This window comes from Pinus tabuliformis, chromosome 8 (assembly GCF_031772625.1).
Source record: "Pinus tabuliformis cultivar Carrire ecotype Pingquan chromosome 8, CPIR1, whole genome shotgun sequence".
NCBI classification, from domain to species: Eukaryota; Viridiplantae; Streptophyta; class Pinopsida; order Pinales; family Pinaceae; genus Pinus; species Pinus tabuliformis.
Genome location: NC_142294.1, coordinates 452,673,024 through 452,697,574, shown reverse-complemented (window position 1 = coordinate 452,697,574; position 24,551 = coordinate 452,673,024). Strand labels below are relative to the sequence as shown.

Genomic DNA, 24,551 nt, shown 5'->3' with positions numbered 1-24,551 from the left:
GTAAAGTGTGTTTCTTTACTATGTACATTTTGTAACTTACAATCTGACGATCACGATATGTATTGATCTGACGGTTCATTCTCTCCTCGGTATTACCGACACTTGATCCGTGGCTTAACACCCGATTGGTCCATGATCTCTATTTAAAGAGCATGGAGGGTCATTTGTAGGTTAACCGTTCATGGGAGAAGCTTATGTAAAATTTCATTCTTTTATTAATAAATTGCCTGAAGTGGCCGCGTTGGCTCAGGCCGTGGACTGTTTCCCTCTTTGAGGGTTTTAACCACGTCAAACTACTGGTGTATTGATCTGTGATCTGTGTGTGAGCGGTGTCCTTTGGTGTTCTGTCTGAGGAACTTACCCTGTAAATTCCTACACTATACACCTAACTATATAATAAACCACATCCATCCTCATTCTTAGCCAAAAAATTGACTTCTTACTACTACAATTGCTTTTTGATAACCAAGATGTCTAGCATATGGAACATTATGCATTTATTTTAGTACTTCCCTAACTCATAAGAATTAGGAACATAAGCTCTACTTTTATGTATAAAAATGCCACTCTTTCCCAACTCATAACCCTTATACTTTGTTATACACTCTCTTGTTGTGAGAATTTTGTTTCTCAAGTCAAATTTACACATACTAGTGATTGTAGCATTCATTGCATGTACTCTTCTACTAAGTGAATCAACAACCTTTTTCTCCTTCCCTCTAATATATTTAATAGCAGAGTCATATTCACTAAGAAATTATAGCCATCTTGTTTGCCTAACATTTAAAGTTTGTCAGGTTCTCCTGTTCTTAATCTCTGCATCAAAGCTTTGGAACATTTTAGTCATAAACTGTATTGGATTCCAGGTAATGGGCGAAAAATAAGAATTTGGGATGATCCTATACTAGGTGACCAACCGTTGAAACAGGTGGAAGAAATCTCCAATATCAGAGCCTGGCTTCAAGATCGCAATCTGAACACTCTCTGGGATATCTCCTCTTGGTCGGAGGATGGTCTCTGGGAAAGCTGGCAATTGGGGGAGGTCCCTCAGTGGCTGGAGGGTGAAGCCTCTGTTCTTTTGGATAAGCTTCAAGGGAAAGCTCCAGTAAAAGCCTCAGAAAAAGACAAACGAGGGTGGGGTTCTGTCTCTGGTTCGTATTCTGCTGCTGAAGGATACAAAAGTATTATGGCCATCCCGAATGTTCCCCCAAATCCGGCTCAATGGCATTTTATTTGGGATTCCCCCTCTCTTCCCAAAATTGATTTCTTCTGCTGGACATTAGCCCACAATAGTATTCTCACTCGAGATAATCTCCGTAGGCGCGGAATGGAAGGACCTTCTTGGTGTATTCTTTGCAAGTCAGAGGAAGAAACAGCTGATCACCTGTTCTTAACCTACCCTTTTGCATCAGAAGTCTGGAAGGGGGTTCTCATGCTAAATTCTGATAATTTCGAGCTCCCCAGGAACATCCAAAACCTTTTCCAGTCCTGGAACAAATTATCTCCGTATGGTCTTTCCAAAAATATCCTCCTCAAAAATTGTTGGCTCTGGATCCCCAAGTTCGTTTGTTGGAAGCTGTGGCTGGAAAGGAATAACAGACTTTTCAGAAACGAAAGCTGCAACCCGATCAAAGTCATCACCAAAGTTAAAGCTCTTTTAGGAGAAACTCTGGATGCCAGCTCTGCCAAAAAACCTGGGAAAGCCCTGAACAGAGAAGAGGAACTCTGGCTGAATGGTTTGGTCCCAAACCATAAAGATTGTGCTACCATCGCTACCAACGTTCCCTCCAATTGGGAAATCAGGCTGGAGGAGCAAGAGTTCATTAAATGGAGGTCGGCTCTGAATGAGCATTGCCTGTTTTTTGATGGGGCCTCCAAAGGCAACCCCGGTTTCGCAGGAGGAGGCGGAATTCTTTTGTGTCCGGATGGCTCTGAGGTGTTAAGGTTTGCTTGGGGTTTAGGCAAGGAATCCAACAACAGAGCGGAGGCTCTGGCTTTGTGGCAGGGGCTCTCTCAAGCGATCAAAGGCAACGTCCGTTCCATTTCAGTCTTCGGGGACTCCAGGATTATTATCCAGGCTCTGCAATCCAAAAAGAATCCTTCTCAGCTCCACTTATCAACCATCCTCCGGAGAATCAGACTTATATTGCCCAAATTCCACAAGATCTCCTTCTATCACATCCTCAGGAATTTAAACTCCCAAGCAGATATGGAAGCCAACCAAGGCGTTCTGCGAAGCAAAAGTTCGCTGTCAGTTAACCAGGTCGATTGCTTCTGCAATATCCCCTAAGAAGTGCTCCTTGGATCCTTTGCTGCTGACTTATCGCCCTGAGTTTTTTCTCTGCTGTAAGTGCAACCAAAAGATTAATAAGAAGAGCGCATATCGTGGTGTTCTGGGACTGATGAATCCGTCTGCTGCTCTGGAGAGATCCGTTGCCTCTGGGCCCATTCAGCATCCAGCGAACTGCTACAGATCTGAAGGTAAAGCGCTGATGTTTCCGTTGATTTCTGCCGATAGTCTCCAGCAGTGGGATGTTTTCTATCTCCGTTTAGCAGTGTTTTGTAATAGCTGGAAAAACAGGCCCTCGGTTAGTTTCCAGAAAAGCGTTGTATTCACTCTTTGCCTTAACGCTGGCGCCTTTTAATAAAATTAACCGTTTTTGTCTAAAAAAAACATTTAAAGTTTGTCATTCAAATAAATATTTCAAACCACTGTAGTTTGTTCTTAACTCAAATTTTCTCCTCGTCAAGTAATGTATGCACATCTTTAGGGCATGAACTATTGCAACAAGTTCTAGGTCATGTGTAACATAATTTTTTCCATGCTCCTTAAGCTTCTTAGATTCATAACAAACCACATGCTCATTCTTGTAAGAACTCCACCAGGCCTCTCTTTGCAAGCATCTATACATACCACAAAATCTTCGTTTGGGTCAACAATCTTAAGAATGGGTGCACTAATAAGCAACTTTTTTAATAGGTAGAAGTTTCCTTCACACATTGATGTCTATTCAAATTTACTTTTATTTTTTTATAAGGATATAATGGGATGTGCAATATTAGAGAATGCTTCTATCAATCTCCTATAGCATACAGCAAGCCCCATGAATGACCTTACATTGGATACGTTTTTAGGTGTGGACCATTGTAACAAACCCCCTACTATCCCCAACCCAAACTAAGGTTAGCAAGAGGCATGTCACTATGATGACCCGACTCCCATTGTCACACTATGGAATTGAGGTCTAAATTTTTTGCGTTCTTCTACCCTTTCGAAACTTAAAACAAATGATGCCATCACATTCGTCTCGTCGAGACGATTCCGACGATATAAAATTTGTCCCAATCCGACTCCCAGATCAACAAATATGACCAATTGAAGTCATGGCCAATTAAATAATGCCATGACATTGAGCATGCAATGTGGCACCCACATGGGTGACAAAAGCCACCGGTCAGTTGTCAACTTGTTCATACTCTAGGTATTGGGTAGACCCACGTTGTCGGCTTATAAAGCCCAATGGAGGACTTTTATCTCACACACACACACACACAAATATATATATATATATATATATAAACTTAACAAGAGAAGGTGTGGGCCACCCTTGCCACCTCACCCTAGGTCTTCAATCCCGAGCTCTCCCTTATAACCACCGACCAAACTGCCAGGATGACAAGGACCGAGCGAACGTGGCAACTAGAGGCCAAGGACAAGCGTGTCAAGTATTAGCCAACACCAAGGGTAACGAACTTATTGCCATGCGCAAATGTTAAGGAACGAAAACGAAAACTTCCCCGCTCCCTAGATTCTATCTCCTGGAAGGAAAACAAGTGCGAGTTATGGAGCAGACCGAGCTGACGAGGCTCTGGGACTACGAGGAAGTGGAGCACGAACGCTCGAATAAAACCTTACACAGTGGCCATTCGACTATCCAGTTGTCCCGACATTGTAAGGAATAACAAGGTCGGGTTGAGGTGTCCTGGAAGACCAAGGTCATGAGCCTTGGTCACATGCAGGCAGGGTCAAAATATCGTCAACGCCTAATTTAACACTAAGATTATATGCCATGGTCGAAAGGCGTCGTAGAAAAGCAATTTCACTAAGGGAAAGAACGATTGTATACATTTAAGTCACACATTGTTAACAAGCATAAAGGAACACCTCCCTACGATGTTATAGGGGTGCTCTTCCCATCCAACAGTCATGATTGTTGTTGATATGAAAGGGATTAAATTCCCCACATGGGTGAAGGAAGCGCCTGGACAAAATATATGCATATACATATATATAAGTATTGGTATATGATCTCACCTACACATAAGTTGTTAACCTTTTTGCTCTTTAAATCATGGGGCAAGGGTTAATAGCCAATTCTACAAGCAATTCATAAATAAAACAAGGACTTGCCCATTCATACTCACGAAGGCCCATTAGACAAATTGCAAGCTCATAACAACTCAAAGATCTGCAGGCCTCTTAGGTTGTTAATAAACATATAACAAACTTAAGGAAGCAACCAAGAAACCATACAATGCCCAAATTTCCTACAGGAAATCAAGATTACACAGATAGACTAGAAATCTTGATTCAAAGGCATGAACCACATATTTTAGCATGAAATTAACATCATTATAGGCTTGTAGTCAACAAAATGAACACATTTTATACATTTAGTTACAAGAGTTAGAGCATCACTTATCGTATGCACAGAGAATTTTTTCCAACTAAGAGTGGGACTTTGACTCTCCACCCAACCATAGACAAGCAGCAAGCTACAGCCAGTGTTACTTGTAGTTGTCACCCCCAAGCCAATTTCCAAATCATGAGGTGGAGTGCTTTTGTGGGCTTTTGACCAACAAAACAACTACAACAGGAATATCACTAGGCTACACTGCCTTCATCCACCAGCTACCCACATGATAATCAACATTTCAGGTATGTTCACTTTGTGCAAGAATACCACAGTGCGGAGAACTTCAACTCACTGTACAGGAGAAGAGAGCCACAATAAGTAAGCTTCATTAATGATTAAGTTGTCAATGGTAAAGAAATCACTCTCCAAGTGGTTCATCGGTGAGTCGAGCACCAAAGTTTTATCCCAAGGCAACTTTTGGTCGTTCTTTCAGTCCTCACAAGCACCAGGGTGAATCCTTCCACTCTAGTAGGTTCTTCAAGCCACCAGCTTCCAGTGATTTGTTTAGACTGGAAAGCAAGCCACTACTCTCTCTATGACACTTTGTACCCAGCAAGCCTTATGTCAGAGGATTCTTCAACTGGTGCTCTGATCCAAAGATCAAAACTTAAGGTTAGGAATCGTTGTTCCTTCTCTTTCGCATTTTCTTCTCTCTTATTGTTTCCGCGTGCATATTTTATGCACGCCTCTGTGTCTATTTGAGAGTCAGTGTAAGAGTCTCCCAAAAAGTCCCCTCGGTTGATTTTTTTTCCTTGTGTTGTTGAACAGCCTATCGTCTGCTTCTTCACGAGGTTCCATGCAACGCCCTTTCTTGGACAACGCAGCCCATACTATTCTATTCAATTTTTGTCCTTATTTGCTTGTTGTTAGAGGCTAAGGACAACTTGGGCCTATCATTTTCTGGTTGGTTAACTTATTGCACAGTCAGCCCATTTAAGACCACTTACCCCAACCCATGTCTACCATTAAAACAACCAATTCCTCAAGCAATGGAACTTGTGTCCCTTTCCCAGCCAACTAACATAATTACAATTATTTACATTGAGAGAAATATTTACCCAGGGTTAACACAATCTCCTCCCCCTTGGGGAGAACACTGTCCTCAGTATTCAATAACCATATATGAAACAAACACAGTTTATATGGAGCTTTGTACACACAGCTTTGTAAAACATTTACAACCCACATACTCAGTCGCTTGCCCAGCAACTCAACGGAGATATATATATATATATATATACCCATTAACTTGGCCATTTTTCAGTGGTGCTTTGCAGCTTTCTTGGTGCTTTGTTGCGCACTCTAATATCTCCAAGCTATTGCAATCATCTTTTCAGTCAACTTCATTCACCCAAACCGAACACTTCCCATGCTTTCCTGTGACATGGCATACAATCTCTCATGAGATTCATCATAAAGAATTTGCAAAAATTTAAATTATACCTCTTGTCTTGTCCTTTGACTAGTTACTCAGCCATTCACACACGTTTTTAACAAAGCTCATTTATGAGGTGTTCTCGATAGCTCCTCGTAGTTACACCACAGTGGCTACAAATCAGTCAGAGGTTCATGCAGAGCGCAAAGAGTCTCAGTTCAGCCTTTATCACAAGCATTCCTTCTTTCACAGAGAATCACATCCCTAAATCAGGAGAGTAGTCTTATTATAACATGGGAAGATTCTTCAGTCCCAAGGCAAGCCACTACTCAATTACAGAAGGAGGAGAGCTCAACATGCAAATATGGGAAGATTCCTCAGTGGCAAGCTATTGATGAATCAGTAGGTTCTTCATACCAAAGGTTCCCAATGGTTCCTAAGGCAAGCCACACTAGGTGGTTTCTTCAATCTTCAGGCAACCATAGGAGACTGAGAGTTTAACATGGGAAGGTTCTTCAACTGGACAAACTACCATGGGAGCATAGAGATCACCCTTGTTAGGTATTTCTTCAGAGAGTGCAAGCACTAGTATACCTGTTGCTTCCTCAATCATCCTAAGTACCTCAGTATCTATATCTCTTGGCTAGTAACTCATCAATCCACAAACTTCCCAGTGGGTTATTCAGTCCAACGAAAACCACTCTCAGTGGCTTCATCAGTCCTTGGCAAGCCACTGCTCTGTAGTGTCTTTCCCACGCTTCATCGCGTGCATCCACAATCCAAATCTAGGATCTATGGTGTTTCTAATTATCCATGCTTGTCTCAGCATGCCACAAATCACATTGCTTCCATTTGTTGATATATCCTTCAGCCTTCCCTGTCTATAATACAAACATGGGCATAATATCATAATCATATTCACATGATATCAAAATCATAAACAGCCAAGGCTACTTTTGCCCAATTGATTCCTCACACAACTGGGAATTACAAACATGTCATCCCCCTTCATATGCTAACTGCATCATAACCAATCATTCTTCCACAAGAACAATCCAGACAATAACTTGTCAATCACAATGGCATCATATACATCTATTCAATCATCATCATAATCATGATCACAACACAATTACCTATGTCATAAGGTCAAGGTTAAAAGAACTTCTTTTATATGTGCAAGGCATGCACAACATCGAGAACAACAATTCCTAACTTGGCCAAGGCATTTGCTACCTCAAGCCCATTTACTCTACCTTTTCTTGTTACCTTTTTCATGGTTGTCCCACCACTATCCACTAATGCCCATGGACCCAACCAGCCCAACTGCTGTCACATTCTTCCTTCCTGCCTTCAGCTGCCCTTTATTCATACATTAGGCTTCATTCGGGTCTTATATTGCCTATTGGGTTCCACTCAGCTCTTCCCGAGCCCCATTAGTTTTATTCTTTACCCAACAATTCCCAAAACTCTCAAAACAGAGAAGGCAAGAACAACAAAAAAATGAAGAAAAACATGGAAGACCAAACAGTAATTCAAATTCATAAACAAAGTCACATAGCCATGCACCAATCAACAGTCAAAAATTAAAATAACATATCAAACACAGAACCAATAAGGGAACACAAAACATCAAATGATCAACCACCATACTCACTCAACCCCATGAGTTCCGATGTTTTCAATATTTCATGAATAAAAATTTAGACTTATCCTTCTTCAAAATTTCATGGCAGACCCCTTTAAACTTGTACTTCCCTTCCATTTTTTCCCAGGAGGAATACTTATCAGAGAGTCTTGAGGGAAAGCCCCCCTCCTTTTCCCTCTTCTCGCAGCAGTGAACCTTGTTGCCTCAAATGCTTGAGAGCTCTTGCAAGCTGCCCTTCTTTTGTTGTGCTAAAGGTTCTTGATATGCTGGCGTGCACACACGATTATTAGTGCATTAATAAATATAGCAATATACCAGTTTCCTTGCCCTACTGTACCAAGCATACTACCCTACAACTGAACACACATTTCAATTCACATATTAGTCACATGCCTCAAAACCCATGACATAAATAAGCATATTTTTATCTCAACATAAATTTTCAAAAACTAGAATTGCTACATGTACATGCACATATCAGTTCTCAAAAGATTTCAATTCCCTTGACGAGTTCTGCTACAATTGAAAATCAGCGATTATGCTTAAACCATCAATCAGCTATTATGCCCAAACCAGCATCATTAATTTTATCCAGCCTCTGTACTGAGACCAAACAGCACTTTTAAATTCAGCCTCTATACCGAGGCTAGTAATCAAGGCATCTGCAACTTTAAAGGAATTAATTAAAACAATTTATCATACCAGCATTGGCTCATGCGTAATCAAGCCTTGACAGAATTGAAATTCAGCCCTTTTGCTTCAAAATTACCAGCCTTAATTGTTATCAGTCTCTAGTTCAGTTAAGGCTATCAACGTATAAGCGTATGCATATCACTTTACAACTTATACCTTTTCACATTTATGCAGTATATCATGCACATACAAGCAATCTCACAATGAATGGATATATATATATATAGCCATTCAATTTCAGCGTCACACCCAGCACCTGCATGCACAGGCAAGAAATCAACCTATCATTACCTTCACGTTGCTACAACCAGTATGAGTGAGCAACCACAAAGTTGCAAGTTCTCTATCTACAAGGACTACAGAAGACCTTTGCCTTTAAACTCATCCAGTTTGAATATTGAACATGGATGCCCCATCTCATAGTGAGATAACGACCTTTTACATGCTTCAACCAGCCATTTTTTTACATGCTGCACCCCATTCTTTATACAAGGAAGACATTACCATGAGGAACAAGCCTTACGAAGGAATTTCCAGAAACAATTTCTGGGTTTTGGAGAATGCATGTGTCTTAGCCTCTCTGCAAAGTTTCAAGGCTAGAGCACATCCGATGCTATAAAAATCAACACCTATCACTCCTTGCACCAAGTGGTCCACCGTCCTATGCAAAATACACCTCACACGAGGATTTTCTCCAAATCCTTTAAATGGCATGAACATTCTCATCCATAATTGTTCCAAGTATGAAAGATCATATCACCTAACCAACGATGATGATATGCTACAAGTAATCATACTCACCGCTTTGCGAACAGTTCTGCAAACTTCAAGAAATGACAAACTCCAAGGTCACAGCCACCGTTGTCCAGACCTTCATAATGCCAAATAGCAAGCACATACATTGCCAATAACATGTTGACATCACTGCAGTTAGTACACAATCCAAACAACACTATGACTAGGATGCCATCATAGTCACATTCAGATATTAAGCTTAGAGTTGAGCTCCATCCCTAAACCAAGCATCCATGCATTATTATCAGGCAAGTAGTAAATCAATAATAGATCGGCTTTTAACACCTAAACATTAGTTTAGTTAAATTGCTAAAAATAATTATGAAACCCCTTATGCGGGAAATTTCTCTATCACTTCCCATGATAGAGCCCATCCAGTCCAAGTGTTGAACCTCCATGCTCTTATACCACTTTGTAACATACCCCCTACTATCCCCAGCCCAAACTAAGGTTAGCAGGAGGCATGTCACTATGATGACCCAACTCCCATTGTCACATTATGGAATTGGGGTCTAAATTTTTCACTTTCTTCTACCCTTTCAAAACTTAAAACAAATGATGCCATTGCATTTGTCTCGTCGAGATAATTCCATTGATATAAAATTTGTCCCAATCCAATTCCCGGATCAACAAATATGACCAATTGAAGTCATGGCCAATTAAATAATGCCATGACATCGAGCATGCAACATGGCGCCCATGTGGCTGACATAAGCCACCTATCAGCTGTCGACTTGTTCATACTCCAGGGCACGGGTAGACCCACGTCGTCGACTCATAAAGCCCAATGGAGGACTTTTATCACGCGCACACACACACACATATATATAAATATATTCACTTAACAAGAGTAGGAGCAGGCCACCCTTGCCACCTCACCTCGGGTCTTCAATCCCGGGCTCTCCCTTACAACCACTGACCAAACCTCTGGGATGACAAGGATCGGGCGAACGTGGTAGCTAGAGGCCAAGGACAAGTGTGTCGAGTATTAACCAACACCGGGGGTAACGAACTTATTACATTTCTTGTCTCCCTGGAGTCTGTCTCCCGGAAGGAAACACGAGTGCGACTTAAGGAGCAAACTGGGGTGACAAGGCTCCGTGATTAAGTGGAAGCAGAGCACGAACGCTCGAACAAAACCTTAGAGAGCGGCCATTCGACTTCTGAGCTATCAGGGCGCTAGAAGAAATAACAAGGCCTAGTTGGCGTATCCCAGAAGACCAAGGTCACGAGCACTGGCCACATGCGGGCAGGGTCAAAACATCATGAACACCAAAGTTAACGCTAAGATTATATGCCATAGCCGAAAGATGTCGTCGAAGAGGAGTTTCACAAAGGGAAAGAGCGAGGGTATACGCTTAAGTTGCGCATTGTTAATAGGAATAAAGGAACCCCTCCTACGCTGCTATATGAGTGTTGTTCCCAACCCACTGTCATGATTGTTGTTGATATGAAAGTGATTAAATTCCCCAACTAGGTGAAGGAATCGCCTGCACAAAATATATGCATATACATAAATATAAGTACTAGGATATGATCCCACGTACATGTAAGTTGCCATCTTTCCTACGCTTTAAATCATGGGACAAGTTTTAATAGCCAATTCTGCAAGTGATTCAATAAATAGAACAGGAACTTGCCCATTCATACTCGCTGAGGCCCATTAGACAAATTGCAAGCTCATAACAACTCAGAGATCTGCAAGCCTTTTAGGTTGTTAATAAACATATAACAAACTTAAAGAAGCAACCAGGAAGCCATATAATGCCAAAAATTCCTACAAGAAATCAACATTCCATAGATAGACATGAAATCTTGATTCAAAGGCATGAACCACATATTTGAGCATGAAATTAACATCATTATAGGCTTGTAATCAACACAATGAACACATTTTAGACATTTGGTTACAAATGATGGAGCATCACTTATCTTATGCAATAGAGATATTTTTCCAATTGAGAGTGGGACTTTGACTCTACACCCAGCCATAGTCAACCTACAGCTACTATTACTTGTAGTTGTCACCCCCGAGCCAGATTCCAAAGCTTGAGGTGGAGTGCTTTTGTGGGATTTTGACCAACAGAACAATAAAAATAGGAATGCCACCAAGCTACACTGCCTTCATCCACCAGCTACCCACATGATATTCAACATTTCAGGTATATTCACTTCATGCCAGGGTACCACAGCGCAGAGAACTTCAGTTCACTCTACAGGAGAAGAGAGCCACAATAAGGAAGGTTCATTAGTGGTTAAGTTGCCAATGGTAAAGAAATCACTCTCCAGGTGGTTCATCGGTGAGTCAAGCACCAGAGTTTTATCCCAAGGCAACTTCTGGTGTTTCTTTCAATCCTCACAAGCACCAGGGTGAATCCTTCCAATCTAGTAGGTTCTTCAAGCCACCAACTTCCAGTGGTTTCTTCAAATTGGCAAGCAAGCCACTACTCTCTTTGTGTGATACTTTACCCAGAAAGCCTTGTGTCAGAGGATTCTTCAGCTGGTGCTCTGATGCAAAGATCAAAACTTAAGGATAGGAATCGGTGTTCCTTCTCTTTTGCATTTTTTGCTCTCTCGTTGTCTCCGCATGCATATTTTTTGCGCGCCTCTATGTCTACGTGAGAGCGAGTGTAAGAGTCTCCCACAAAGTCCCCCGCATTGATTTTTTTCCTTGTGATGTTCAACAACCAATCATCTGCCTCTTCGCGAGGTTCCAGAATCCACGCAGCCCCCTTTCTTGGACAGCGCAGCCCATACTGCTTTGTTCAATTTTTATCCTTATTTGCTTGTTGTTAGAGACTAAGGATCCCTGGGCCTGTGCTTTTCTGGTTGGTTAACTTATTGCACAGTCATCCCATTTAAGACCACTTCAGCCCATGCCTGCCATTAAAACAGCCAATTCCTCAAGCAATCTCCTACCTCAAGCAATGGAATATGTGTCCCTTTCTCAGCGAATTTACATTATTACAATTATTTACATTGCGAGAAATATTTACCCAGGGGACATCACAGCCACCTCCTAATAGCTTCGATTTTCTTTGGATCTACTAATATTCCTTCCTCAGAGATGACGTGTCTCATGTAATGAATCTATCTATTATGATAAAATGAACACTTGCTTAATTTAACATACAACTGATATTCTCTTAGCACCTCTGGTACTAACCTTAAGCGCTCTTCATTCTCCTCCAATTTTAAATAAATAAGAATGCCATCTAGGAATACAGTGACAAATTTTAAAAAGTAATTTCTAAATATCCCATTCATTAAGCACGTGAAGATAGTGCATTTTTTAGTCCAATGGAACCACCACAAATTCATAGTGTCCATACCTAGTTCTGAAAGATGTTTTAGTAAGGTTTTCATCATTTATCCTTATCTTATGGTAGTCTGACATCAAATCCATCTTCAAAAAGATCTTTGCTTCTGTCAACTGATCAAATAGGTCATCTATTCTTGGTAGAGGATATTTATTTCTCAGAGTGACCTTGTCCAGCTGTCTAAAATCAATGCATAGCTGCAAAGTCCCATCTTTCCTCTCTATAAAGAGCATTGGTGCCCCCCACTCGCCTAGGACAGACTAGTCCACCAGCATACACCAAGGCTGTACCTCCCTCCCAAAGCAGGAAACCCCCTGCACCACAATCTTTATAGCTAGCTCGACATGCACTTGGTCTTGAACCCATGTCCCTCTGGAATCCGAAGACTAGAGGTAGTCAATTTGACCATGTGTGTGTGTGTGTGTATAGATAGATAGATAGACAGGTAGATAATGTCATTCCAATTTCTGGAGCTTTACTTGGCAATCCAATTGACACATATCAACTGAAGGCTCTAACAATCCTGCTCTTCCACCTTTATGAGCCAGTACATGCACCAGGTAATCAATGTTCGATGGTAGCTGAGAAAATGCTTTTCAAGGGGTTTGTATCTGCGATCAGATCAACATTGACCTTCTCCTACTTGCAACAATGTGTTGGGAATTATAATTTATTTGCCAAGATTTTAGAATAACATCATTTTGTTCGCATAATAAAATCAAATGTATTTTACTAACGAAAAAGACCAAAACTTACTTTCTCCTACTGCAAAACAATTTGGGAATAATAATTTATTTGCAACATTTTAGAATAATATCATTTCATTCCCATAATAAAATCAAATTTATTGCACTTACAAAAAAGAAGCAACTTTACTTAAATATGCTGTCTCCCCTACTCATGCAAGTTCACCTAAAATGGACGCTAAGCAGGAATGAGTACTGTAAAGGAATATTAAAAATCTTATCTGTGCATACCCCTGCCATCTCGATTTCGATGACAACCACCATAAGAATCAACTGGGACATTGAGCTTCTGAAGCTGTTCAAGTGCCTGTAGACGAAAGTTATGAGCTCCACAATTGGAAATGAAAGCAGCTGCAAGGGCCTTTTCAGTCTTTGGCTGAATAGGTGCCATAATATCATATTCAGCCCATGAAAAGTAACCTACAGGTACATCTGACAAGAGACTGGTTGTCATTATAACATTGTACCCTTTCCTGCAAAAAGAACATATAAGAACTTCAAGATGAGCTGATCCTATAGATTTTGATGGAATGAAAGACGAATTTAGCATGACCTGCTAGTCCAAAAATATTGCTTAACGTAGACACATTATGTACCCTCAACAGTTCATTTCACGTGACAATATTATACTTGCAAGTTGCAACAATAGGAAATAAAGCAACTATGTAAACTAATTGTTTATGTGAGCATCAGAACATATGCCACAACTGTAGACCCAACTTGAATGGCACCACAGAGCTATGTAGCTACTTGGATACTCTTAGTTAAATCAGTATCATGTACGACAGCAACTTCAAAGAAAACCAAAGCCGTCATTCTACAAAAAATGCATCATTAAAACAGCTAGTACAAATGCAGTAAGCCCCATCATATATGGGCCACAGAAAAGGAAAGTTACAATGGATGTTCTAATTTTATTCCAAGTAGACCCCATTCGCGTCATATGTCTGTAGTGGACCTTGGCAGAATCCTATGGGCTGGGACAGAATTTGCAAAAGGATATAGTTTGGTTGCAGTGGACAAAATCTAGTTGCCACAGAACAGACTCCAGTTGCAAAGGCAAGCTTCACTCAACATTTACAGCCAGAGATTTTCAGTTAGTGCCACTTAATTACAGCAGCAAACAAGGAGCTAATAAATGTTACAAGTGTTAAGCTTTTACCTGTGTAACTCAGACTGTGCTCCAGCTATGGCACCTTCTTCCTCCAGCAAAGATACGTTGTTTTCCAGATTTAACAGCTCAGTTCTATTTTGAGTTTACTTCAGTTGGTAGTTGGATGCACAGTTAGTTAAAAGCTGCAGTTCCCTAGTTCGACTAGGACCTCATGCATGTGGGTTCTCAGTCTTAGTTAGGGTGCAGGCCTCAAGGAGGATGCATGCTTGCATGCCTCACTTCAACTCTAGTAGAGGTGCACTTCACTTGGCTCATCTAATCATGCAAGGAAGGTAAATTAGGGTTAGGATATGATACTTTCAATTGGCCTGCTGTTGTGCATGTATCCAAATTCATTGTACCTTATCTTCCTCCTAGTCTATAAAGGAGAAGCAAGGCACACCACTGTGGTGCTTCAAGAGTTTTAATTTTTGAGCTATAGCAATGTTTAGTTTACTGAATTCAGATTTAATATTAAAAGCAGTCATGCTGTTTGGAGAGTTCAAATTTCTGTGTTTGCTGTTCACAGTATCAGCAGTAAGTGTTTGTCAATTAAAAATACTCTATAGCTGTTATTTTGATTGATGTTTTCAATTTTAGCTATCTAGATTTTTAGTTTAAATTTCTGAGCGCACAATCTACTTTCCATGGTGTAACTTTTGACATGTATGAAAGCATGTTTGCTGAAACCTTCCAGAATTCCATGCATGGATAGTGGGGCTCCTACCTGGGATAGGAATTGTTGGAAGGTTTCGGGGGTGTGATTCCCAAGATCTGTATTTGGAAAAAGCACTGTAAACCTTGATAGGTTTTGTTTAGGTTACCAATCTGTTTTCTCTAAGCAATGTATTCCAAGAGCAGTGGTATGACTACATTAAGTCTCAAAAATGAAGACAAATTGGAAGGTCCTGTTTACCACATTTTGTCAACAGTCCGACAAAGCAGAGTAAAAAGAAGTGGAGAAAAAATTTCAAAAATCAAAATCATCAGTCAGCATGAATTCATCATTTGTAAACCCAAACTCTGAAAGGTCTATTGTAAATGATGCTAGTATGACCATTGAATTATGTAACAACACCTAGGTAAGCCTATGATTTTGGCAAAGGATTTCATCTTAGGAAGTTTTTTAACCTCTCCAAATTATGTGTGTTTGTAAACACACATATTTGGTAAAGTTTTTCTTCCAGAGATAACTCCGAAGCTAAGGTGGAATTCGTTGACAAGGTGTTTATCGAATCTAATGTAAAAGTGTGTTTAGGAAAAATTTTAGTGCATGGTCCCTCATAGTTAGACACCATGGTCCATTTATTTAATTATAAATACACTTGGTTTCATACTAGATCATATAGTGTTGCAGAATTGAGTAATATTACTGAGGGTCTATGTCTAAAGGTGTTTTCCCCTTCTAAGGGTTGAATTTGTAATAATTTGATGTAAAAAATATTTTAGTGCATGGTTACTCATAGTTAAACACCATGGCTAAAATATTTGAGGGTGGAAAAAATAACTAATCCCCTTTGGAGTCAATTAATTAATTTTTCTGGCTAAACTAAATAAAATCCTAAGCCAAAAAATTAATTAATTTTGAGTCAAAAATAATTATAGAAAAATTAAATTCTCTCCAAGTGGAAAATAATTAAAAAATTCGTGGATCAAAAAAAATCAATTTTTTTAGGCCCTCCACCAAGGGAAAAATTGATATTTTAAGAAAATTTGGGCCCTTGGATCTTGGTGGTTAAGTCAAAATCAATATTTTGAGTAAATTAATCTAAAGCATTAATTTTTGGATTAATAAAAAATGGTTTTTAAGATAAATTCGAATTTTTCCTCAAAAATAAAAATTTGGCAGTGGATATTAAAAAAAAACTAAGATATTTTTCGACGGTGATATTACTTTGATGAGGATCAAGCCAATTAGCCATTATTTTCCACTTGGAGAGGTTTTCTTTATATAAAGAAGTTATCAAGGTTCTATTTGATCATCTAATTTCTGGGTGAAGTAATGTTCTATTGATGTATTGAGCTTCTGCTCTGCTGGAATTATTTTTCTCATAATAGAAAGACTTTGGGATTCAGTTCATGGTGTTCTTCTATCAGTTGTGTTGACCACTAAAGTTGCACCTGAAATTTTTTTAAGACTCCATGCCCGAGGATATGTCAGAAGCTTCATGTACCATCAAAGCTCACATATCATCAGAGTTTTTTAACTCTAACTTCTTCTTTTCATATTCTTCTATGTTGTACTCAAATTTCGCAAGCCCTACGGGGATGATGTAAAGTGATGTTAGTGTAATGAATTGAGTCATATAACAGGCCTAAGTAACTTGGGACAGTGTCATCAAGTGAGTTTACTCTAGGAGGTTTTTTTTTACTTGGTTAATTATTGGTACTTTCTAACACTTAATAATTAATCGAGTTTTTTCCTCCGAGCATAACCCCAAAGCCGGAGTGCAGCTTGATGGCGAGGCCTTGGGTGAGTCATAGTGTCTAGAGTCATTGTATATTAACATACTAGATCACTCATAAAATTTCGCGTAATTTGATTAAGTCTAGGGGTCAGTTTTTCAATTTTTAAAATTTCTCGCTGGATGGAAATTTTAATAAATTCTGAATATAAAATGTAATAAGTGATGTCTAGAGAAGTTGTATGGGGTATGTGTGCTTAAAATTACACCTCTGACCCTCAACTTTCTATTAAGACACACTTTGAGGGGTAAAAAATAAATTCTAGACCATCAAAACCCATTTTTTATATGTTTGGTGGAAAATGTGGCAATAAATTAGCCCAAAAATAAAAAGTGGAGAAAAATAATAAAAAAATTCACATGCCAAATGACATGGAAATTAAGTGGAAAATAAAGTGGGTTAAAGGGGTAAATTGGCAACCACATGGCACAAGAATTTGAGCACATGTGAAAAATCTTTTTGTGGGCCAGATTTGGTGGAACGCACATGCTTTGGGCAGCTTGAATTTCTCATGGAGATTAACGCAAAGCATAGGAGATTTGGGGAAATATTTGGTTGAAACATTTGTGGGGGCATGTCTCCACTATTATTTATATTTCCTTCCACTTGTACGCACATCTCCAAGGTAGCTCAACACACTACACTTCATCCTTCACGCTTGCAGCAGTTTAATGCAGTTTTGAGGAGCAGATTTGGGAACAACTTACATTGGTGTCATTCCATGAGTTTTGACTAGAGATTTTCATGGGAATATGTTGTCTTCTCCACCCACAACACCCCACACTTGGCACAGCAACAAGGGAAAACGAATTTGGCACATGGGATTGAAGGGAAAATGTTGCTACATCTCAAATTCGTCCTCTAAACTTGGAATTCGAATTTCCTTTGTGATTTCCACCATGTTCCATTTGGCATTGGAGTTTACCTTGAGATTATCTCCATTTCTTCTATTCAAGTCAGTTTTGGGCTTTCATTATGCATTCATGTTATGAGCTATTGGGCTTGAAGAAACTCTGCCTTTTTGTATACTTGTTTTTGCTAATAAAACAAAGACTTTAGGTATGATTGGTAGTGTTATCTTTCTATCATAAGGTAATCTATTTTCAATTACTTTTTATTGTTCTTCAATTTCTTATGCATTTGGATTGTATTAGCTTCTATTGTCATTCATTGTGGATTGATATGTGCAAGCTATCTTGCATATATATTTGACTTAGAGTAGTATTCTAGAAGTGAGAAATGCTAATTATTTTTGGACAAATTTTTAGTTTCTTTCACCCATCATATTGCCCTATTTCCTTTGTGTCACGTGTGTTAATATTTGTTGTCAAGTGTGTAGAAAATCTTTTCTTGGAACTGTGTGAAGTATTCTTTTGGGCATGGGAGAAGTCTCACATAGATCAACTCACTCCCAGACTCAAGATACAAAAGACTCATTGATCTTAACTTCAAGGGCTTCATCCAAAGAGAAACAAAAAAATGGGAGTTCTCTTTTCCCATATTCTACTTGAATCACTTATAATTCAAATTTCATACTTCATTTGATCCAAATCTAGAGCTTTCCAATGATTATATGAGTTAATTAGAGCATTTTCCTAGACTAGACAAGCATGGAGTTTCACTCCCATGACTTGGTTTAGTTTTGTATACTAGTTGTGTATTATTATTTGTTTTGTTTGCATGCTCTCTCCACTAATTTCCTAATTTGTTTTGCAGCCCTTTGAGCAACAACTCAAGTTCACTTTGGCATCAAGTTGGAGGAGAGATTCTTCCAGAAACTACTATTTTTTTCTTTGCAAGACCCCTTGCATTTGTTGGGCAGCTTTGTAGCAAGGTCGTGAGCCCTTTTGAGGCCCATCCTTGGCTAAGCTGAGTTCCTTAGAAGGCTGCCTCTTTTTCTCTCTAGGCCATGGGCCTTAGGAGAGGCTTAATCTTTTTTTTATGTTATTTATTCCTCATTTCAAGTCTGAAATTTGTATGTAATTTTCAGATTTCAAAAATGGCTTTCTTAAATCTCTTTGTAGTGAGTTTTCATCAAGAAAATTCTACAGTTAAAGTGTCTTATTGTAAAGACTTCCTTGAGGCTCTTTGAGACCTAGAGAAGCTCTCATTCCTTTGTAACACGTCTAATAAAAATTCATTTTTTCTTCAGCGAGCTTGGGAATTCTCCCATGGCATCCCACCTCCTTATTTAGAAGGACTTCTCTTTTGAGTGGATTGATTCTTTGAGTAATTTCTAACTTACTTACATGTTTTTCTCTTGTTAATCTAATTTAACTTATGCATGGTTTAAATCATAGTATTAGCATATAGCACTCACAATCTCTCAATTTTGCAATCAAGTTTGCCATTTTCATTTGGTAAATCTCTTGTGTTGGGCAAATTTACTTTCATGGTTGTTTAAGCCACAATATTTATGAATCTTTTGGGCAGCTCATTCTATTTGTTACAACATATCATAAGCAAGCATTTCACTTTTGGCTATATTCTATTTCCTTAGCATTTTGCTACATATGCTTTGTTGATACATGCTTCACCATTTTATGTCAACTTGTGTTTAATGTTATCTTAATCATATTGCTCATTGATATATCTTTCGAAGCATTTTTCATTTACTTGGAGCAAACTTGCAAATTTTGGGCCACTTGTGAATTTCTATTTACATGCAATTTACTTTTACAAAGCCTGTGAGTTAATGATAATTTCCATCCATTGTTCCCATTAAGATACATTGGATACTTAAAGAATTTTATCTTATTAAACTCTCTTGGGAAACAATAGCGTTCAAGCATTTCATATTAGGCATTCTAGTTTAGACTTGCATCTTTAAAATTTACCTCCAAGCATAAGCTTGGTTGTATAGACATAATAGGACAAAGATTTTCTTTGAAAATTTCTTCCATTTGGTACAAAGTAAAATGTGTGACCCTGCAATTATGAAGGTGGTTTTGTCCCCTTGTAGGAACGACGGCACACATGATTTGTAAGGATTAGGGGAAGGGTATCGTTAACATGGACAAGTGCCCCCTCAGCCCCTCTTCCTTGCAGATCACCCCAATATTTACCCCTTAGTAAGAGGTTGAAGGGAGAATCTCTCACCTAGAGTAGGCATATACACTAAAATTAACCGAGATAATTACATCTCACCTTATAGCTAGTTTGGCATCAATTTAATTTAATTACCTTAGAGAATTTCACATTTACTTGCAAATTTTGTTTATTTCATGTACTTGTTATAATGAATGATCTCATGTCTCATTAATGAAATTATCAATTGTTGTTGATTATTCCCTTTCGCAAGTGAATATCTACTTATATTTTGTAAGTAATACTTCGCATCCATTGAATTTCATTTGCAAGTTATTTTCCTTCAAATTGCTATTATATGTGCTTATGATCATGAATGTTATTATCTTTATTTGAGCATCTCCTTGTAAGTGCAATTTGTGTCTTGCAAGTGATTTTCTATATTTATATTTTATCTAACGTTTTGCCATTTTGCAGGATTATTTGTCATCATCTTTTGAGTTTCTATCTTGATCAAGTATTTGTCATTTATCTTGAGCAACTATTTCTTTAAAGCATTGGTCTATGTTCTTTATCTTTAGGTGAATCTTTTAATATTACTCATGTATGTTTATTTACTTGCTCATGTCTTTGGAAACAAGCTATTTTTCACAAGCCTTCTGCTTACCTTGGTCTCCTAGAAAACTCACATTTCATCTAACTTTTCATTAGGGACCACCCCCTTAGCTTAGCTAGGAGAGAGCTCTAACGGAGAGAGTTGGGAATAGGTGACAACCCCTTCTCTGAGTTTGCCACCAAGATCACACATTGTGGGGTTGAGAATTTTTCCCACATTAACCTAGGTGTGCAAGTGAGGCGGCGAACATGCTGATCTATGGTCTGTGCTAGTTTATGTGTTTATACTCTATATTGTGCTGAATATTATAAATTGTTATTGCATTTGCCAGTGATAAGAACATCCTATTGGTACGATTTATCTTAGGTGATCTGATTCACTATATGATCTAACAGTTTATCTTGAGATTTAATAGAGATTTACAGGTACGTTGGCCCTTGGGCTCCAAGTTCACAAACTATGGGGAAGAGTCGACCTTGCTTGAGCTCTAAGCTTTCATTGTGACGAATTATTTTGCAAGAGGGTTTTCGCTGGTTTATTTTTCGAAATTATTCACCCATGAAATTTATTTAAAAAATCTCAAAAAAGAATTTTCCTTAATCTTGGGCTACAAAAATTTGAATTGCTAATGAGAGCTAATACTTGGATTTTGTAAATATTTATGTTTTGTAAATAATTAGTATATATTTCCTCTAACCCTTTGTATAGATCCAGTAGTTTGTAAATATTTTAATACATCCTTTCTAGGGTCTGAAATCTTATTCATAGTCTTTATTTGAATTTTAGCCCTAATCTGATTATTTTTATTTGGATTTTTAGATTTTAAACTTATTTTATAGGGCCATTAGCCTTTAGAAAGTTTTTTTTAGCTTCTAGAAAGATCTTTATATTTTGTGGCTTGGATAGATCTTAGCAAACTTTTCTTTTTGTGGGGCCACAAATATTTGTGGGTTTTCTAAAGTGGAGGGGCCACAAGCATCTATGTATTTGCTAGAGCTAGGCCCTACGTTTTTCTTATATTACATCATTTTCTTTGGTGTGAAACAAACTAACCCCCTTTTACGGTGATTTCTAATCTTCGTGCGGCAGAGATTCACCATAAGATTTGAGACAAGGATTGATTTTCAAAAGGCTTGATTTTATTTGTGAAGGAAATTGCTCGTGTTTGGTCCTCTGTTCGCATCGCATATAGGATAATGTGCATCCTAAGCAGCAATTGTTCATTCGGCAACTTGGTAGTTAATTTATATTTTGCAAGTAATTTGACTCCATCGTAAGGCATTGGTCTCTCAAATAATCTAATCTAATCATGTTAACAATTAAACTTGTGAATCATCATTATGCAAGTTGCTAGGCCATTTAGTTGTGTCTCCCATACTCGTCGGTTCCCTACAAGTCCTTCATCCACAAATTTCATATGGACCACCCCCCATAGCCTGCTATAGGGAGACAACTAGAACGGAGAGGGCAGGGATCAGAGTGACAGCCCCTTCCCTGAGTCATTGTCGCATTCACCTATACAATTTGAGCGACAACAGGTCCCTCCAACTTAATTCAATGAAACTGTTAGGTACAAATGTTGTTTAAGGAGCATGATCTTTAAGATTTCATGATGACCAGCATTGTAGAGCCCAGATATGCCATGCACTAGGCAAAATTTAAAAAAAAAAAATGGTCAAGATAAGTGAGTTAGAACATCAATCATAATATGTTTCTAAGGAATAAGCTTAGAGCCACACGGATGAGCAAGAAAAATACCATAGCCACTTGTTTGATGAAGATTATCGAGCTCAATGATCAATGTGCAGTAGTTAGAGAAGAGGTTGACAGTAAAGTATTAATACCCATAACCTTGAATGGGTTTTCATATTCTTGACAACAATTTGTCCAGGGTGTTTGTGCCCACCTTTGAGAAGCTATGGGATGAAATCATCCAAGAGGAAATGAGACCAGAGAATGTTATAGTTACAGAGGAAGAAGGTCGGAATCTAGACCTCATCAACAAGATGAAGAAGGGCAATAACAAGGGAGGACATCAAAAGGATCAAAAAGGAAAAAGGATTCAGATTTCTCTAATCAAGGTAGGGAGGACTTAAACCACATCAAGTGTTTTAACTACCAAGGATAAGAAGAAGGGGAAGGGCAGGCAACAGTAGTAGCAAGGAGTGCATAAGCATCCACTACAATGGATGACCTTTCCTCCAACATTGAGACATGTTTCTCTATGGTTTTATGTCTTTCATCCAAGATCGTGTCTGGTGTCGAATGGCATGTGGACACTGGAGCATCCAAAAATATGACCGCTAACAAGAAGGCCTTCAACAAACTTCTAGAAGACGCCCTCAAGCTTGCAAGAATTGAAGCACTGCTTACCAAAGGAAAAGGACATGCCTCTCCTGGCACTCCAGCTGCTCCCATAGACGTCTCAACCTCTACCCGATTGCTCTCATGGTTATCGTTTTGGATCATAGCAGCTCTTCCTGGAGCATTTATATGTTCTTAGTTATGTTTCTTGTCTTTATGTTTAGACAGCATCACAGACATTACTTGTTTTTTGTTAGTTTTTAAACAAATATATTGTTCTTTCGTTGTTGGTCTGGTTACCCCCTGTTGAAGCAAGTGTAACTAGGTTCGGTCTTCATAAATGTACTTTTGATATTTGTACTTATCCAAGAAAAGAAATATTATTTTTATAATATATGACAATGAGTTTCTTGCTCATTGTAGTAGGTTTAGCACATGTCAAAGTGCTATGGGTGAGTCAAATAGTCAAGAGAAAATATTGAAGGCCTTAAGGGCATGTTACACTATGTATAGATATCTATGTTGCCAGGAAACGTGGGTTCGGGGACGAGGACAGGGACGGCATTTTTTGAAACAGGCTACATGGGTTCGTCGAGTAATATAATAATATTAAAGTTTAATAATTAAATTTTATAAATTATAAATTTATAAATTATAATTAATAATATATATGAAATTTGAATTTGTATATTTTTCAACTTTAAACAAGAAAATTTTAATCATTTAAACATGCACATCATTGAACATTCAACATTCACATTGAAATTTCAAAATTTATCACCAAAAAATTGTTCAGTGTTTACATATTAATAAGAATCATGAATCATGATATATGTCCATTGTCATACTACATTCAAAATTTGCCTTAAGGCATCTTCAAACATGAACTAGGAAATTTTAAAATACTAAAATAAAAATAGCTAAAGCCTAATGAACAATGGCTTCCTCAAGCCATGTCATCAACATCCATGTCACCAACATCACTTAGATCTTCAGCTAGCATGCTCTCCAGGTAGGAATCACTCTCATCTTGAGGCTCTTGCTCATCCATAGCAATTGGAGGTAGCTCAATAAGGCCATATGGTTGTATCTCCTTGTCCACACACATCATCAGTTCGCATCCCATCATCAAATGTTAATTTGAGTGGGTTCATTCAAAGTTGACAAGATACAGGCCTGGACAACAAGGAAAAATGTGCAAAGGAGCAGTAATCCTGCACTCACTAACCAAGTTAAGCTAATCATAGTTGATGTTTCATATTTGATATTACGCTTAAGTGCATTGAGATACATGAATGGACAAAACCCTGCACAACCAAATTAAGAAATACAGCACTATGGCAATTTCCAACATTTCTCACACTGATCTATTGATAAATGTCAAATTACGAAATAAAAAAAACACCAACCACACGGAGCCACAATACAAAGAAAGTCACCGCACAGGGAAACAGAATATACATAGATGATAGAACGCTTCACAGAATAAACATATGCAGCCTCCGAGAACACACCTGAACAGCAACGTCTCTGCCCGATGTCTCCCCTGCGCAAACACCAGCTCAAACTGGCCGACGTCTCCCCTGCGCAAACAACGTCCTCTGCCAACCGCTGGTGATGGAACACCTAAAGCCTAACGCCACCGATGCTTTGTCCGTCTGAAGGTGTCGTCGAATCTGTCCACTGCCGCCGGAAATGGGTAAATCGGAAC

At 38.7% G+C, this 24,551-nt stretch overlaps 1 protein-coding gene across 1 annotated transcript in view; it reads right to left on the bottom strand.

Moving 5' to 3' along the window:
* LOC149235999 (glycoprotein 3-alpha-L-fucosyltransferase FUT11-like) overlaps positions 1-24,551 on the bottom strand; it is a 171,322-nt gene that overhangs the window by 106,106 nt on the left and 40,665 nt on the right. The window contains exon 3 of the mRNA XM_089372296.1: positions 13,506-13,747. Within this exon, the coding sequence (XP_089228422.1) occupies positions 13,506-13,747 (242 nt within the window). The remainder of the gene's footprint in view (positions 1-13,505; positions 13,748-24,551) is intronic.